Source organism: Salmo salar, chromosome ssa17, assembly GCF_905237065.1.
Source record: "Salmo salar chromosome ssa17, Ssal_v3.1, whole genome shotgun sequence".
Taxonomy (NCBI): Eukaryota; Metazoa; Chordata; class Actinopteri; order Salmoniformes; family Salmonidae; genus Salmo; species Salmo salar.
The window spans coordinates 30,990,029-31,008,280 of NC_059458.1; the positions used below are offsets into that span (position 1 = coordinate 30,990,029).

The following is an 18,252-nucleotide window of genomic DNA, read 5'->3' on the forward strand; positions in this document are numbered from 1 at the left end:
AAGCTGCGGTTAGGAGCACTCCCTTTAAGAGTGTGCTCCTAATCTCAGCTCGTTACCTGTATAAAAGACACCTGGGAGCCAGAAACCTTTCTGATTGAGAGGGGGTCAAATACTTATTTCCCTCATTAAAATGCAAATCAATTTATAACATTTCTGACATGCGTTTTTCTGGATATTTTTGTTGTTATTCTGTCTCTCACTGTTCAAATACACCTACCATTAAAATTATAGACTGATCCTTTCTTTGTCAGTGGGCAAATGTACAAAATCAGCAGGGGATCAAATACTTTTTTCCCCCACTGTAAATGTGCATGATGGTATTGAGAGGTAAACTCCCATTACTGGCCTAAACATGCACCTAGGGCTCACCTCATCTACAATACTGTGCTGCAGGGGTGTCAAACTCATGTCTGCAGGTTTTTGGTTTTTCCTTTCTATTCAGCCATAGACAAGCAGGTGAGGGGAGTTCCTTACTAATTAGTGACCTTAATTTATCAATCAACACTGTTAAAATGAAGTACTTTGTAATGCCAAAACTTGTGGCAACTGAGCTGCCACCAAATTGAAGGAGACGAAACCTTAACTTTGCTGGAGTGTTGAAACACATCATCCTGAGATGTTTTGAAACATGACATGGTGTGGTGTGCAGCACCTTGCCAGAGACTGGGAGCACTCACAGAAAAGGTTGAAAACACTATTATGGTGTGTCGAGTCCTGTCCAGAATTAGATCCCTTCTCTTTCCTCTATTTAAAGCTTCTAAACTCCATTCTGATGTTTTGAATCCTGTCTAGTGCAGAATTAGATCCCTTTGTCTGAAGTGTCTTAATGTTTAACATTGTTATGTATTTGATAATTTGACATCATATACCGTTTTGGGCCGGCATTGTCAAGCACAGTGTTCAAGTCACCAGCAGTAATTGGAGGTTGAACTGCAAAAATGTGGGATTCTACACTTGCCTCCACCATTAATAATCTCCACCATTAATAATCTTGAATGTAGGAATGGGTGCTGTCAATTTGCCTGACGGTTTAGATATTATGATCCATTATACTTCATGGCACAAGCTCAATACTAATATAGAAATATACTTGGGTTTCATCAAACATGCATGAATCATTGTGTGAAAAAATCATAAAGTCCCCCAAAAAAATATTACACACAATCCTCTAAAATCAGAGTCACGTGACAATGAGTTCAATCACTCATTTTCTTTCTTTGGTTATAGTCATAAAAAATACTGACATTTTGAGCAACATGTTAAATTTGATTTATTCTTACATTGATATGATTGCATACATTTTCTGAAATATATTTTTGGGGTATTTTGACAGTTATGAAATGACAGAGAGGATACAGATAGGTGGGAGAAACAGATTGAAGGGTTGGAGCGGGGAATTGAACCCCGTTCTTCGGGCTCTGCACAACTTGCATTCATTTTTATTAAGTATATGTTTGTTTGTTTTTTGGAGGGGGGGTTCAATTTCAATTCACCCCTGAATAATTTCTTACAGTGTGGCTGTGTGGGTGAGTGGGTAAAATTCCAGCAAAATGTACCATCTGACTGCACCTCCTGATTCTAATCTGTCTAAATAAAGCATTGAAAAAAAATATCATATCATCAATCAATATTTAGGATTATAAACCATTTGCATTTATAAACTATTAATTGTATGAGAAACACAGTTTTTGTGTTTTGATGCTGCCTTTTACATGCACTGAAACCACAAAAAGTGTTTTCACAACACTCTTAAAAAAACACCAAGTCATGTTGATGAACCACTTTGGGTCTTTCAAAGTACTTCATTTCTGTTTAAAACACATTCTGTGTATTAAAACACTTACATTGGGTTTACATTCAAACACCCTCCAAACACCAGATCTCAGTTTAGCTGCACTATTTTCCATGGTTTCGTTACACAATCATGCATGGTGTTTTGAGACTTTCTGTTTTTATAGTGATGTAGACGGGAGGAACAAAAACCCGCAGACACTCGGCCCTCCGTGGAATGAGTTTGACACCTGTGCTGTACTGTAAAACAACACAGTCTCAATCCCACCATGTCAGGTGTACTTCACGACACTGTGGTCAGCCCTGTGTTTCCTGTTCAAGGCCCTGTGTCTTTGTGATGGTTAGGAGATCACAATCACATATAGTAAAGCACACACTCACGCAAGCACATAAACACTCACATCCCATCTACTAAATGTGGTTACTTGGAAGTTGTGGGAACGTACATTTTTGGTTTCCTATTGGTTCTGCGAAGGAAGCCATACGTTTCCTGACCGGTAAAACGGAAAGTGAAAACTTTGCCTGTTCTGGGAATGTTCATTTTTAGCTTGCAGGGAGGTTCTGAGAACGTTTACTATGGTTCCCTGAACGTTTTGGAATTAGTCCACTGCGTCACCAAGATGGAGCTAGCATGCCATGTATTTTTACTGTTACAAAGCCGTTCATTTTAATCTATTCAAACATATCCCATTTCAAAGGAAACAAGCACCCATTAAGGTCAACACACCTGAACACACTTAACAAGATAGAGTACAGAGAGAGTTTTGTTGATGTTGAGAATGGAATGTATATGTTTTTAAATAACATTCTTAGAATGTAACTAATGTTTGCTTGTGCTTTTTATGGAAAGTTTTCTTCATGATCTAAGAACATGACTTTAAAGTAAAGATTCACCCATTTTGAACGTTATAATGTTTTTGTGCATCTCTGAGTGATGTTCTATCGATTCCCTGGGTCATTTCATGTGTATCTGAGTTATTGCCGTTCAAGCAGGCAGAAATTCGGCCAGTATGATGTAGCATTGTGTCAAAGTGTCTCTCGCTACACTGGAAGTTAATAGGAGTATGACTTTTAGATCGTTAAAACGTCTATCATACGTGTCAGATTCTAATACTGGCCGATGTCATAACGTGGGAGGATGTCTTCTCTCGAATGAGCCATTGACCATATTTTCACGATATTCCTACCTTGAGAGATGTGTAATTGAACAGAGGGTCTAACACATTTCTCCTATTTGTCTGCATCTTCAGTCCAGGGTGTATTGCATGGTGCCGTTGTGAATGTCAGACTCCACTCTGTGAGGCACATCAATCTGCAGGTTTAACATGGTGAGATTGTAGACTCCTAAATTAATATTGCAGTTTGTTTAGGCAATTCTAAAGCTAACTAGCTTCTTCACATGCTGATATTGACTTTGGTATTATTGTGTGTAGCTACGTTTGCTAGCTAGCTACTAGCCAGCCAGCCCATAGAGAGAGCATTGCATTGTGTTTTTTTTAGTCATCTTGAGCTGCAACAGATTTCCACAATGATTTTCACGTTGCTACCAACTTTATTATAACGACAAAATAAAAAATGTGTTCACAAAAAATATTGTTCTCACATATTAGTGTTATGCAACACTGTAAATTATAGGAATGAGTGGTTTTGGGTGGATTTTTCCTTTAAATAGAACCATGAGGAAACCTGCGGAAAACATTATGCTGAAGTATGGTTCTTAGAACGTTATGTGCTAGCTGGGTATCCTGCACCATTCACAGAACATTGTGGGAAGGATGTGTGCAAAATAATCATAGGACAAGCATACTCTCATGAAGGTCTAAGAAATATATGGTTCTCAGAACATTATGTGCTAGCTGGGATAACACATGCACACACACATGCAGGAACAGTAGATCAGGCATGAAACACACACACACACACACACACACACACACACACACACACACACACACACATACACACACACACACACATACACACACACACACATACACACACACACACACACACACACACACACACACACACACACACACACACAGACACTGAAAGCTTCTCACTGCATCACAGGATATGCAACCGTGTGCTGCAGCATGTGGGGGTTTTGGTTTGTGTAGCACAGGAAACCTCCTAATCACATCCCAGCACAAGAGGTAAACTGCAAAACACCCTGCATAACGACAGTAACACCTCAACTAAACCCAAGGCCAGGGGATTGTCATCACTCACAGTGATTTCACTGAAACTGGTTGATTACAGTAAGGAATGGAGAATAGTAATATTGCAGTGAAAATGATATTATAGTAAATCAAATCTGATTATTTTTTTAAATAGGTAACACGCAATCACAAAAAAATGCATTAAAAAAAACAATCAATCACAGTTACATTCACAGTCAACTGATTTTCACTTGATTACAGTGCAGTAGAATATTTCATGTAGGCCTCAACAATCAACCTCTGTAAGAAAGTTTTACCCAAAAGACCATAGTTAAAGCTGATGTTATCATTGGTAGAAGTTCAAAGTTCAGAGGCAGCCAGCTGATCGATTTCTGTAATACCAAGTATGGGTATCTGCAGCCCAACATGGCGACAGAAGTATGGGAGAGTGGGTGTATGGAAAGCGAAATCAGCTAATTGGGCAGATTTGTTGCCACTGAATACTGTTTCACATGGCTGATTGGGCTGCAAGACGAGTCGATAAGCTGGACCAGCGCACCGGGGTTGTATCGACATGCCTGCCGACTTGAAGTGCTTCCTAATGGGTATCATGCAGTGGAGGCTCCTCAGAGGAGGAAGGGGAGGAACATCTTCCTTAGTGAATTTCATAATAAATTAAATAGTAAAACATTTTTAAAAAGTTAGCCTTTTTAGAAAAAAATATTCTAAATATATTCACGTCACCAAATAATTGATTAAAACACACTGTTTTGCAATGTAGGTCTACAGTAGCCTAAAGAGCACCATGTTGTAGCTCTCATTCATAGGTTGAGGAAACCTCAAGTAGCCTAAACCTATTGATGTTACATTGAACTGGGTGAAATGAATATGAATGATAGTCATCCAATAAGCTGTAATAGAAATAAGGCCATGCTCATGAAAGAAGAAAAAAAGACCTCATCCCTCATCAGGGCTCCTGAGTGGCGCAGCGGTCTAAGGCACTGCATCTCAGTGCTTGAGGCGTCACTACAGACACCCTGGTTCAATTCCAGGCTGTATCACAACCGGCTGTGATTTGTAGTCCCATAGGGCGGCGCACAATTGGCCCAGCGTCGTCCAGGTTTGGCTGGTGTAGGCCGTCATTGTAAATACGAATTTGTTCTTATATGACTTGTCTAGTTAAATAAAGGTTAAAATAATAATAATCTTAAATGGCACCGATCGCCACTGGTATCATGGTCATTCATGTCACAGGCGGCAGCTAACGTGGCAACGTTTTCTCTCAAATGATTTTATTTAAAAGAGGATAGCAGCCTACACAAGAAGTAACTAATATTGATAACCATCTAGATGTCACCTTGATACATACAGTACATACAGTCTACTACTCAATGGGGAGGGTACGCATGAAAAACAACAACACCAGAAGACAGTACCGTTCGCTCCCGCTTGACAGGCACTACTGTCCGGTAACGGCATGGGAAGTAGCTACCTAGTAGCCAATATCAGAGTGACAGTAATATATCAGGGTGACAGTCACAGTAATATATCAGGGTGTCAGTCACAGTAATATATCAGGGTGTCAGTCACAGTAATTTTTCAGAGTGCCAGTCACAGTAATATATCAGGGTTACAGTCACAATAATATATCAGGGTGACAGTCACAATAATATATCAGGGTGACAGTCACAGTAATATATCAGGGTGACAGTCACAGTAATATATCATAAGTGACAGTCACAGTAATATATCAGGGTGACAGTCACAAGTAAGAACATGCGTACAACCCATAAAGCAACAGTACACCCATCATCAATACTTCAATTTTTTTTCTATTTTTTATTTAACTAGGCAAGTCAGTTAAGAACAAATTCTTATTTACAATGATGGCCTAGGAACAGTGGGTTAACTGCCTTGTTCAGGGACAGAATATAGGATTTGACCTAGCAACCTTTCGGTTACTGGCCCAACGCTCTAACCACAAGGCTACCTGCCGCCCCAATAAACAATCTTCAGTTTTAAACCGGAAAATTTACAATTATTCGTGTAATTCTAATACTCAGACTCATCCTCTGGCTTAAAAATAGAAGTCCCAACTCTCGCAGTATGGTAGCTCAATGTGAGGTACACTCGTAGAAAAAAGGGTTCCAAAAGGGTTTTACGGCTGTCCCCATAGGAGAACCCTTTTTGGTTCCAGGTAGAACTCTTTTGGATTCCATGTAGAACCCTCTGTGGAAAGGGTTCTTCATGGAACCCAGAAGGGTTCTATCTGGAACCAAAGGGGGTTCTTCAAAGGGTTCTCTGATGAGGACAGCCAAATAACCCTTTTTGGTTGTAGATAACACCTAGTTGTGTGTCACAGTCTGGTTGAGTGGCAAGAAATGGAAGAGAAAAAATACAGCTCAATCAAAACCGTCTGACCTATAGCAGAGCACTTTGACACACCCACTCCTTTCCACACGCCCACTACTTCCCTTTCGACACACCCACTCGCCCATACTCCGGTCGCCATATTGGGACGCAGCGACCCCCTTCTCGTAATCAGGGAGAAACAAAGACCAGTAGGACTGTGGCCCTCTGGGAAGAGAAGTTTTACTTCCTGGTTCCAGGGCTCAGGACACTCGTATGGCTGCGTACTCTGAGCCCTCCTCCTGAGGCTGTGCAGGGCGCGGTGCGGCTCGAGGCTTTACCTGATGGTTGAGCGCTGCGTACATGATATCACTCTCTTCCTCTTTCTCCTTCCCGTTGCTATAGGTATCATCCCTGTCCACCGGGACAGCTACCTGATTGGCTGCATCTTGGACGGGTGCCGGATGAGTGCGACGTGGGCCCCTGGCAGGTGCGTTGTCATAGATACAGTCCGGCGGTGGGGTGGGCTGGGCTTGCGCCTGGGCTTGGGGCCAGGGCTGGGCTTGGGGCCGGGGCTGGGCTTGGTGGGATCGGATGCTTGGTCTGTGGTGGGGTTGGGGGTTGGGTCGTGGGAATGCTTGCTGGGTCATTGGTATAGCCATATACTGCAACAACAAGTAAGCAACTTTAATACTCTGTGTATTTGCAAACCCCACTGTTGATTATAGTGGGCCACACCTGGGACTGACAGACAAGGAGAGCACCAAAAGACTCTGTTACATACTGTAAACACATTAAACACCATTCAGAATCTGTACTAATAGTACTAATGCAGGACATTTTTTTTTTATTTCACCTTTATTTAACCAGGTAGGCAAGTTGAGAACAAGTTCTCATTTACAATTACGACCTGGCCAAGATAAAGCAAAGCAGTTCGACAACATACAAAAACACAGAGTTACACATGGAGTAAAACAACATACAATCAATGATACAGTAGACAAAAATAAGACTATATACAATGTGAGCAAATGATGTGAGATAAGGGAGGAATGAAAGGGAGATGTGTAAAGTGTATGTCTGTTTTACCCGGTTCACTGTTTGGTCCTCTTTCCTTGACTTCCTGGCCGGACAGGCACCTGCAATTTCAAGGGAATCATGAACAAAACATTGAAATTAGATATCATGTCCCAGATATAAATGTCTGTATTAATATACTATGGTCATCATTAGTCTGTGTTGATATACTATGGTCATCATTAGTCTGTATTAATATACTATGGTCATACATTAGTCTGTATTAATGTACTATGGTCCTCATTAGTCTGTATGAATGTACTATGGTCATGCATTAGTCTGTATTAATGTACTATGGTCCTCATTAGTCTGTATGAATGTACTATGGTCATCATTACTCTGTATTAATGTACTATGGTCCTCATTAGTCTGTATGAATGTACTATGGTCATCATTACTCTGTATTCATGTACTATGGTCCTCATTAGTCTGTGTTAATATGCTATGGTCATCATTAGTCTGTATTAATGTACTATGGTCATCATTAGTCTGTATTAATATACTATGGTCATCATTAGTCTGTATTAATATACTATGGTCATGCATTAGTCTGTATTAATGTACTATGGTCCTCATTAGTCTCTATTAATATGCTATGGTCATCATTAGTCTGTATTAATGCACTATGGTCCTCATTAGTCTCTATTAATGTACTATGGTCATCATTAGTCTGTGTTAATGCATTAGTCTGTATTAATGTACTATGGTCATCATTAGTCTGTATTAATGTACTATGGTCATCATTAGTCTGTATTAATGTGCTATGGTCATCATTAGTCTGTGTTAATATGCTATGGTCATCATTAGTCTGTATTAATGTACTATGGTCATCATTAGTCTGTGTTAATATGCTATGGTCCTCATTAGTCTGTATGAATGTACTATGGTCATCATTACTCTGTATTCATGTACTATGGTCCTCATTAGTCTGTATTAATGTACTATGGTCATCATTACTCTGTATTAATATACTATGGTCATACATTAGTTTGTATTAATGTACTATGGTCCTCATTAGTCTGTATGAATGTACTATGGTCATGCATTAGTCTGTATTAATGTACTATGGTCCTCATTAGTCTGTATGAATGTACTATGGTCATCATTACTCTGTATTCATGTACTATGGTCCTCATTAGTCTGTATTAATGTACTATGGTCATCATTACTCTGTATTAATATACTATGGTCCTCATTAGTCTGTGTTAATATGCTATGGTCATCATTAGTCTGTATTAATGTACTATGGTCATCATTAGTCTGTATTAATATACTATAGTCATCATTAGTCTGTATTAATATACTATGGTCATCATTAGTCTGTATTAATGCACTATGGTCCTCATTAGTCTCTATTAATGTACTATGGTCATCATTAGTCTGTGTTAATGCATTAGTCTGTATTAATGTACTATGGTCATCATTAGTCTGTATTAATGTACTATGGTCATCATTAGTCTGTATTAATGTGCTATGGTCATCATTAGTCTGTGTTAATATGCTATGGTCATCATTAGTCTGTATTAATGTACTATGGTCATCATTAGTCTGTGTTAATATGCTATGGTCATCATTAGTCTGTATTAATGTACTATGGTCATCATTAGTCTGTGTTAATATGCTAAGGTAATTGTGAGCATCTTACCTTTACAACCACGCAATGAGAGCATGGATATGGTTATCACCACGATGACAAACACCACAATCCCAGCCGAGGAGTAAACATAAGGCCACACCCACTCCAGGAAGCTGTCCCTCTGACTCAGTGTACTGTCTATAAGAGAAAGAGGAATAATTTCCACTATGAACAGGTAGGAAATGTCCTCCCACCCCACATTTGAATTCATAAAAGCTATAGGCCAAAAAAATATACAAATGCAGGAAATTAGTTTTCAATGGCAAAATAATTCTGCCTGATTACACACACGCAGACACACACATATTTTAAATCAAAATGACGCTCCTGAAGAGGAGGTTTGACTCAACATGGATACTAGGTTGGTAGTTTTAACTGGCTGTTAGGGTGTTACTGGTTACCACAGTGTTTCAGAGTTAGGTGTGACATAGCATTGTGTTGTGCCTTGATGTATATTCATACTGCAGCACATTTATATCCTGTGTGCAATGCATGCTGAGCTATGAAGAGTCACAATCTCCTCCTACTGGTTGTTTCGTTCTTCTGATAGACAACTGTGGTGTCCTCAACACTCTCTGAAATGTATACAAATTGGGACCCGGTCAGGGAGGCTATTGCTAATGTAATATTGTTATTGTATGTATTTCAAACAAAAAAAAATTGCTTACCTGAGACAGTAACATTGACAGAATGACTCACAGAGGCTTCATTTAATGCACACCTGTATAGACCTGCATCGTCTATGGAAATGCTGGTGAAGACCAGAAATAAGATCCCTGTAGTGTTTGTAAAATTGGTCCACTGTGTTTGAATGAGAGTTGTTGTGTTGACAGTATTGCAGTTGTTTGATTCATCAACCTTACACCATAGTAATGGTGGTTGTAAGTTGGAACATAAAACAACAGAACAGTTAATCTTCAGTTGTTTCCCAGGTGAAGCCTTCCATACTGTGTTCCGTGTCACTCTAATCTCTGGGAAACAATCAGAATCTTGACCTGCAAAGAATTAAACTGAAGTAAGTCACTGCCTGACCAATAGTCCCCCATAAGATCCCCCATCACCTCTATATCAAATCATACACACACACAAAAAAAATAGATAGTAATAATGGCTACAAGGATAGGCCTTAAAATGTCTTTATCTGGATCGATGGTGGTGGAAAAAATGTTTTACTGAGATGAGAGGTGATTAAAGATTGCAGACAGGTGAGGGAGATTTTCCCCTACATCAGAATTTCCCCGTGGTATCAGTGAAAGTGACATGTTCATGACTAATAGAAGGGGGATACATACAGAGAGATAAAAAAAAGGGACAAAACACATTTCACATCCTGATGAGTGGGAACTCAATTAGCATAAAACAGTGGGACTACAGGTTCTAGGGAACTGAGATTCAACCCCACCTGCACTTATTCTGTGCTGCATCCTGTCTCAGACTAAATAGGACCACCTCATCATACCATGGGGGAACTTATCACAAACCTAAAGACATTCAGACTTCATAATCGTCACTGAGGAACTGAGTATATCCAAAATGGTCTCAGTTTAAGAGGTTAACTCATTATAACTGACCATCAATAACATTCAGAATGTCAATTAGTGGCAAGGAGTGTCAGACATCCCAGTATCAATGAGAGGACAGTAGAGGTGACAAAACGATAGCATCATATACCACTTGACTGTAGGCCTACCACTCAATGGCACACAACTCGATTATACCTTCCGACCACACAGGAAAGCCACAGTAGGGCTATAATAAAGATGCACTATGCAGAAATTGTTCCGCCATTTCCTGGTTGCTAAAATTCTAATAGTTCGCCTAATTTCAGTTTATGTGACAAAAAAAGCAAGTATAGTGTAGAGAATCATCGTACCATCTAAACCGCTCTGAAATATATTTTCCATACCCAAAAAGATTGTATTTTCAGCTGTTTGAAGCTGGTGTACAAAACCAAAAGTACAAGACTCAAAAAACTAAACTTAAAAACAGGGAGCATAGAAATAGCGCACATAGAACATATCTACTGCTTATTAGACTTGATTTGAATGAGAATGACCGATCTATAACTCACATTTCTATGTGAATTTTGTTGGGTTGCCCAAAAAGTGACATATCACAGCTTTAATAGAGACCATTGGTATCAAGTTATAATAACTTAATATAACAGTGGACAGCAGGTAGTCTAGCAGCTAAGAGCATTGGGCCAGTAACCAAAAGGTTGCTGGTTCGAATCCCCGAGCCGACCAGGTAAAATCATTTGTTGATGTGTCCTTGAGCAAGGCACCTAACCCTAATTGCTCCTGTTAGTAGCTCAGGATAAATTTGTCTGCTAAATTATAATTTAAATTAACTCATGATTGTTGTTGTTGAAATCATATAAATTAAAATACATGACACTAGTATTGGTATAACTGAGATGTGCCCCAAAAAATATTTCAGCTGGGTGTCAGTAAGCTACAATATCTCTGTAATGTCAATTATAAAATATTAATGTTGTTGATGGGTTCAAAATGCCAGTGTGAAATGTGGAGTATTTGCTATTCAGTGGAAACAAAATGGAAGCCAGAAGAGCGATTTGTTTCAACAACAACAACTGGAAAACAGGGAGGAGAACATTAACAACATAAATTATTCATCTTTAGGGAGGAAGATCGGGCGGACATTAAGATGACTTGGAACAAATTTTCCTACCCTGCTAATCTCTTATTTTTAGTCCCTTTATCTTTTTCTACAACAGGATATCTTTTTTTCTGTCATCGAGCTCTCACACACAAATAAAAAAAAGTGTTTTTTGCCAGGATGACAAAAACTGGAAGTCTTGAATGTGAGGATGGCATTTCAGATATTTACAAAAATGTTCACTCAAAGAGAACCACAGTTCTTTTATTTACCAGCAACACTTCTCTTACTTTGTGTTGGAACTGAACCAACCACAATATGCTGTAGTTTAATCACATACAAAAAGTTTTTTTTCTCCCCTGGGTCTAACTTACCATGGGCATCCCAGGGGAAGAGAAGCACAACCAAGATGGTGAGAGGTAGGCTGGTCCAGGACCAGCAGTCACGGGGCCCCATGGTGACTTGTAGCCCACAGGCCTTCTATAATCAGCAGGTTACACCAGAGGTGGTTTAGGAAGACAGCCACAGCATTGGTAGATGATCATCTCTGTGTGTGTGTGTGAGAGTGAGTGAGTGAAATACACTGTCTGTTCTCTCTCTCTCGCTCTCTCTTCCTCAATTTTAAATGTCTCTCACATCAGTCTTAACACACCCCAGCATCATAGTCTCTCCGTCACTGCACAAGTGTTTGTGGTAACATTTCTTCCGTTTTACTTCCTTTACCTACTCTCTCTTTCACTCTTTCTCTCTCTCCCCATGTGCTTCATCCTATCTCATCTACATAAAATTGACTGTGGTGATCACTAGGGGCGAAAATCTGATATCAACTTTGGAGGGGACAATTACATGAAATTTTCTCAAGAGCAATTCCTGAGGGGGACACCAAAAGTAGTGCTGTAACACATAGCCTACATTGTAATATGGTAAATGTATATTGAGGAACCAAAGAAATAAGGTGTTTGCCGTACTCCTAACTACCAGTACCCAAAACTACACAACTAATCACAACAGCAATACCTTTGCCTTTAACAAATCTTAGTTCAGACACCAGTTTAAGTTGAGATTGGGGGTATCCATGGCATTTTCCAATTATGTTCCTATTTTACAAGTAAAAAAAATTGAGAACCTTTCATAATGTTGCCAAACAAAGACTCAACAAACTTACCTGAGACTCCCTGTCTCTGCCAGTCTGTCCCTGCATATCTGTCCCCAACTCTGCTGTCTGTGTGCCATCTGTTGCCTGCTCTGCCTAATGACATCATTGTGAAACATTTCCATTAGAATTTCATTTCTTTCTTATGAACATTTTATCAACTAGTCTTTGAGATATTAGGCTACTAGGGTTCTTACTTTGCGTTTTGGTGTACTGAAAAATACTCTGATGTCCATCTTTTATTTTTCTGCCATTTTTCTACCTCGCTGGCTGGCTACTCACACACACAGTGTGTAGGTTATTTACAGTAGGAGATGGGCTTCTATCATCTTATCTTTTATCATTCTATTTGGGCTTCGATCTAAAAGGTAGCTAGCAAATGTGAAACGGATTAAAATGACAAGAGTTGACAGCTGTATGAGTTCACCATTTACACAACATATGCTGCAACTTTTGTAATTTTAATAGTTTGTTTCATATTGGCTGGCTTCCAACAATAGCTGAATTTGCAAAGCTAGCGAGCACCAATTCCGTTTCAGTGGTGTTTGCTATAATCTTTGCTACCCGGGTTAAATAAAGGTGAAATAAAATAAATAAATAAAAGTTCCCTTGCGACAATTTAGCTTTTGTAACGAGACCATTAAATATATTTAAGACAATGGTAGAAGAGAGTGTAGTTCTGTTCAGTTTGGACTTCAGTTTATCGCTAACCTTATCACAGGGACTTTGAAGCACTAATTTACATCATCTGCATGCTGATCTTGGAATAAATTGACGATAGCAAAGATTCCATCTTTGACGAGGCCACATAAATGGAATAGGTACTAGCTAGCTTAATAGTTAATATTCGCGCACTAGCTCTGCATATTCAGCTAGTGTGTGTGCGCGATTGACTGGATTAACCTCACGTCAGTTACGTTCATTGAGTGCCTTTCAGACAGTAGATACGACCCCTCTGTTACCTTGCCAACTAAGGAACTGGCAGTGGATCAAACCATTGTGAGGCAAAGGGTGGGGGGGTCGCAATCTTTTGAAACTTAAAAACGCGCTATTAAGTGTCTATAATCAGCACAATTGCTTTCATTGCGTATTATTAATATTATCTAAATTACATAGTTATGTTTCAGTGATATATTGGGGGGGACAAATCATATTTTTCCCAGGATGGGGGGGTCGTGTCCCCCCCGTCCCCCCCGGGATTTCCGCCCCTGGTGATCACTATAGATTAGATTAGGTTTATTCGTCAGATGCACAAGGTTGCAGATGTAATAGCAGGGTACAGTGAGATTCTTAAGCTCCGAGCTCCAACAGTGCTGGTCAAAGAGAAGTGGATGAAACAATAATACAAATAATAATACATACATATTTACAACTGTAACAATTATAAATGTCCATTGGGAGGTGGGGGCAGGATAAACGTCAGTTGGGGACACAGGGGTAGCAGGTAGCTGCCTAGTGGTGGCTATTCATCAGCCTGATGGTCTGGCGGTAGAAGTCTGACAGTTTTTGCCATGATGTACCTATACTGCCCACGTCTGAGTGATGGAAGCAGGGAGAACAGGCCGTGGCTCGGGTGGCTGAGGTCTTCTTATCACATACGACACCTGGTGTTGTAGGTGTCCTGGGGGGCAGGCAGTGTACACCCAATGGTGCGTTCGGCTGAGCATACCACCTTCTGTAGCGCCTTGCAGGCTGTGGTCTAGCCGACAGTATGCTCTCGATGGTGCTCCTGTAGAACACTGAGGGCCCTCGGGAACAGGCAGGATTTCTTCAGCCTCCTGTCAGTGTGGTTTGAAGAGTCGCTGTCGTGATTTCACCAGGGTGTCAGTGTGGGTTGAAGAGTCTCTGCCGTGCCTTCTTCACCAGGGTGTCAGTGTGGGTTGAAGAGTCTCTGCCGTGCCTTCTTCACCAGGGTGTCAGTTTGGGTTGAAGAGTCTCTGTCGTGCCTTCATCACCAAGGTGTCCGTGTGGGTTGAAGAGTCTCTGTCGTGCCTTCTTCACCACGGTATCAGTGTGGGTTGAAGAGTCTCTGTCGTGCCTTCTTCACCAGGGTATCAGTGTGGGTTGAAGAGTCTCTGTCGTGCCTTCATCACCAAGGTGTCCGTGTGGGTTGAAGAGTCTCTGTCGTGCCTTCTTCACCAGGGTATCAGTGTGGGTTGAAGAGTCTCTGTCGTGCCTTCATCACCAAGGTGTCCGTGTGGGTTGAAGAGTCTCTGTCGTGCCTTCTTCACCAGGGTGTCAGTGTGGGTTGAAGAGTCTCTGTCGGGCCTTCTTCACCAGGGTGTCAGTGTGGGTTGAAGAGTCTCTGTCGTGCCTTCTTCACCACGGTATCAGTGTGGTTAGACCAGTTCAGTTCCTCTGAGATGTGTACACCGAGGAACTTGAATCTTTTTGACCGCCTCCACGGTGGCCCTGTTACTATAAATCAGCTATGATCATGAACAGATAGATGCAGGATGTGAGACTAGTTATACAGTAAATGAAACAAATGTACATTACTGTAGACTAAAGTTATACACGTTATAGTAGGCTAAAATGATACACATTACAGTAGGCTAAAGTTAAGCACATTACAGAGTAGGCTAAAGTTATACACATTACAGAGTAGGCTAAAGTTAAGCTCATTATAGTAGGCTAAAGTTAAGCTCATTATAGTAGGCTAAAGTTAAGCTCATTATAGTAGGCTAAAGTTATACACATTACAGTAGGCTAAAGTGATACACATTACAATAGGCTAAAGTTAAGCTCATTATAGTAGCCTAAAGTTAAGCTCATTATAGTAGGCTAAAGTTATACACATTACAGTAGGCTAAAGTTATACACATTACAGTAGGCTACAGTTATACACATTACAGTAGGCTAAAGTTAAGCACATTACAGAGTAGGCTAAAGTTATACACATTACAGAGTAGGCTAAAGTTAAGCTCATTATAGTAGGCTAAAGTTAAGCTCATTATAGTAGGCTAAAGTTAAGCTCATTATAGTAGGCTAAAGTTAAGCTCATTATAGTAGGCTAAAGTTATACACATTACAGTAGGCTAAAGTGATACACATTACAATAGGCTAAAGTTAAGCTCATTATAGTAGCCTAAAGTTAAGCTCATTATAGTAGGCTAAAGTTATACACATTACAGTAGGCTAAAGTTATACACATTACAGTAGGCTAAAGTGATACACATTACAATAGGCTAAAGTTAAGCTCATTATAGTAGCCTAAAGTTAAGCTCATTATAGTAGGCTAAAGTTATACACATTACAGTAGGCTAAAGTTATACACATTACAGTAGACTACAGTTATACACATTACAGTAGGCTAAAGTTAAGCACATTACAGAGTAGGCTAAAGTTATACACATTACAGAGTAGGCTAAAGTTAAGCTCATTATAGTAGGCTAAAGTTAAGCTCATTATAGTAGGCTAAAGTTAAGCTCATTATAGTAGGCTAAAGTTATACACATTACAGTAGGCTAAAGTGATACACATTACAATAGGCTAAAGTTAAGCTCATTATAGTAGCCTAAAGTTAAGCTCATTATAGTAGGCTAAAGTTATACACATTACAGTAGGCTAAAGTTATACACATTACAGTAGGCTACAGTTATACACATTACAGTTGGCTAAAGTTATACACATTACAATAGGCTAAAGTTAAGCACATTACAGTAGGCTAAAGTGATACACATTACAGTAAGCTAAAGTGATACACATTACAATAGGCTAAAGTTATACACATTACAGTAGCCTAAAGTTATACACATTACAGTAGGCTAAAGTTATACACATTACAGTAGGCTAAAGTTATACACATTACAGTAGGCTAAAGTGATGCACATTACAGTAGGCTACAGTTATACACATTACAGTAGGCTAAAGTTATACACATTACAGTAGGCTACAGTTATACACATTACAGTAGACTACAGTTATACACATTACAGTAGGCTTAAGTTATACACATTACAATAGGCTAAAGTTACACACATTACAGTAGACTAAAGTTATACACATTACAGTAGGCTAAAGTGATGCACATTACAGTAGGCTACAGTTATATGTGACAGGTTAAAGGAAATACTCATAGCCTGTTATACATTAAAAAGTATTATTAAGTTCATAGTATGTGAGGATCTTAAAACATCTAAGGTTAAAAAGATCATGCATTCTGTATTAGTTGATAGAGATTGATAACATTCATAATTGTGTGAAAGTTAAAATCCATCAAGCGTACAAAAGGTAAGAATTGTAAAAGGAATGTGTAAACGTTATATTGATTACTTTATTTTGTGGTGCCTAATTGAAGGGGAAAAGTGTTAATCTGTGATCTACTAAATGCTCTTTAATCTATGAGCCTGAGATCGATTGCTCTGGTCTCCACCCAAGTTCGCGGGGAAATCGCGGTCTTTTCCTCATTACAGTAAAAGTTCTCATTGAGGAAACAATACCGTATCACCCTCGTGATTATTTCTCCCCTTTTTCAGGGGCGTAACATTTTTGGAGGCTCTGCTGAGATTGCTGCTCAGATGTCCAGTTTCCACATCCTGGTCGCTGAATTCCGAGCCAGCTAAATCTCCACATAACAACTCAGGCAGGCTGCAGTGAGGAAAGTGTTGCTGTTCGAGGGGAGCTGGAAGTTGGTGGTTAAGTACGTGTCAGCTGAGGCCATTGATCGACCATCAGAGACAGTAAGGACCATCTAATTCAGAGTCAACTCCTGCACAGTAAAAGTTCCTCCTGTTCTGTCAACATGACGACCGCCTTGGAAGAACTACAGGAAGAGGTAGTAGGAGAATTGCACACCCTGACTAAAGACAAGTTACTAGAGATATGTGATTTCCTTGACATCTCAGGCGAACAGAGAAGAGATGTTCAAGACAAATCCCGCATATCATTGATGACTCACATTATGAGGTTCCTTGAAAGAGAGGAAGCTGCAGAGTTAGAAGATGGTGGCATGTCGGAATTGTTGCTACTTAAAGACAAAATGACAGCGATGATCAGTGGCATAGATAACAAAACAGGGCAAACTGACCATGATATTGAAACAGCCGGAACACATCACAGAATAGAGGAACTGAGAACTGCAACCCCACAACAAGGGGTGGGAACTGAGCAGATTACTGCAGCCAAAGCCAGTGATTCTCTGCGTCAGCCCCAACCCCATGCTAATCTTCAGGTGAGCGTGCCGCTCTCACCCAGTGCACAGCCCAGCTCATACTGGCGCAAAGAGTTTAAAATTTCTGGTCAGATAGGTGAACCGGGCCAGAAAGATAAACTGATTTTTTCCAGCCTTGCCCATCAGATCGAGTATGGACTTAACAGAGGCTATCCTGAGGTAGAAATAGTAGACGCAGTAGTCAGGGCTATTTCTCCAGGCTCACAGCTACGCAGCTACTTGGAGGGTAAACCCCAGCTAACTCTTCCCACACTTAGATGTATCCTGCGTTCCCACTTCCAAGAGAAGAGTG

At 40.0% G+C, this 18,252-nt stretch overlaps 1 protein-coding gene across 2 annotated transcripts; it reads right to left on the reverse strand.

The window, feature by feature from the left end:
• Window positions 1-3,323: 3,323 nt before the first annotated feature.
• Window positions 3,324-12,345, reverse strand: LOC106575843 (uncharacterized). Of its 2 annotated transcripts, XM_045699409.1 has the most exons (6): window positions 12,009-12,345; window positions 9,684-10,010; window positions 9,543-9,590; window positions 9,025-9,153; window positions 7,392-7,441; window positions 3,324-6,967 (listed from the first exon to the last, which is right to left on the reverse strand). In XM_045699409.1, exons 1-6 carry the CDS (start codon window positions 12,088-12,090, stop codon window positions 6,566-6,568), a joined length of 1,038 nt encoding a protein of 345 aa, XP_045555365.1. In that variant the 5' UTR covers window positions 12,091-12,345; the 3' UTR covers window positions 3,324-6,565. The 2 variants fall into 2 exon arrangements, with proteins under 2 accessions (XP_045555365.1, XP_045555366.1); XM_045699410.1 differs by lacking the exon at window positions 9,543-9,590 and having other exon boundaries at window positions 12,009-12,338.
• Between the last annotated feature and the right edge of the window lie 5,907 nt (window positions 12,346-18,252).

Coding starts and splice junctions, on each gene's coding strand:
- LOC106575843 (XM_045699409.1), bottom strand. CDS start 12,090: ATGGGGCCCCGTGACTGCTGGTCCTGGACCAGCCTACCTCTCACCATC. Junction 7,442..9,024: donor CTCATTGCGTGGTTGTAAAG/GTAAGATGCTCA, acceptor TTGAAATTGCAG/GTGCCTGTCCGGCCAGGAAG. Junction 6,968..7,391: donor AGGACCAAACAGTGAACCGG/GTAAAACAGACA, acceptor TTGTTGTTGCAG/TATATGGCTATACCAATGAC.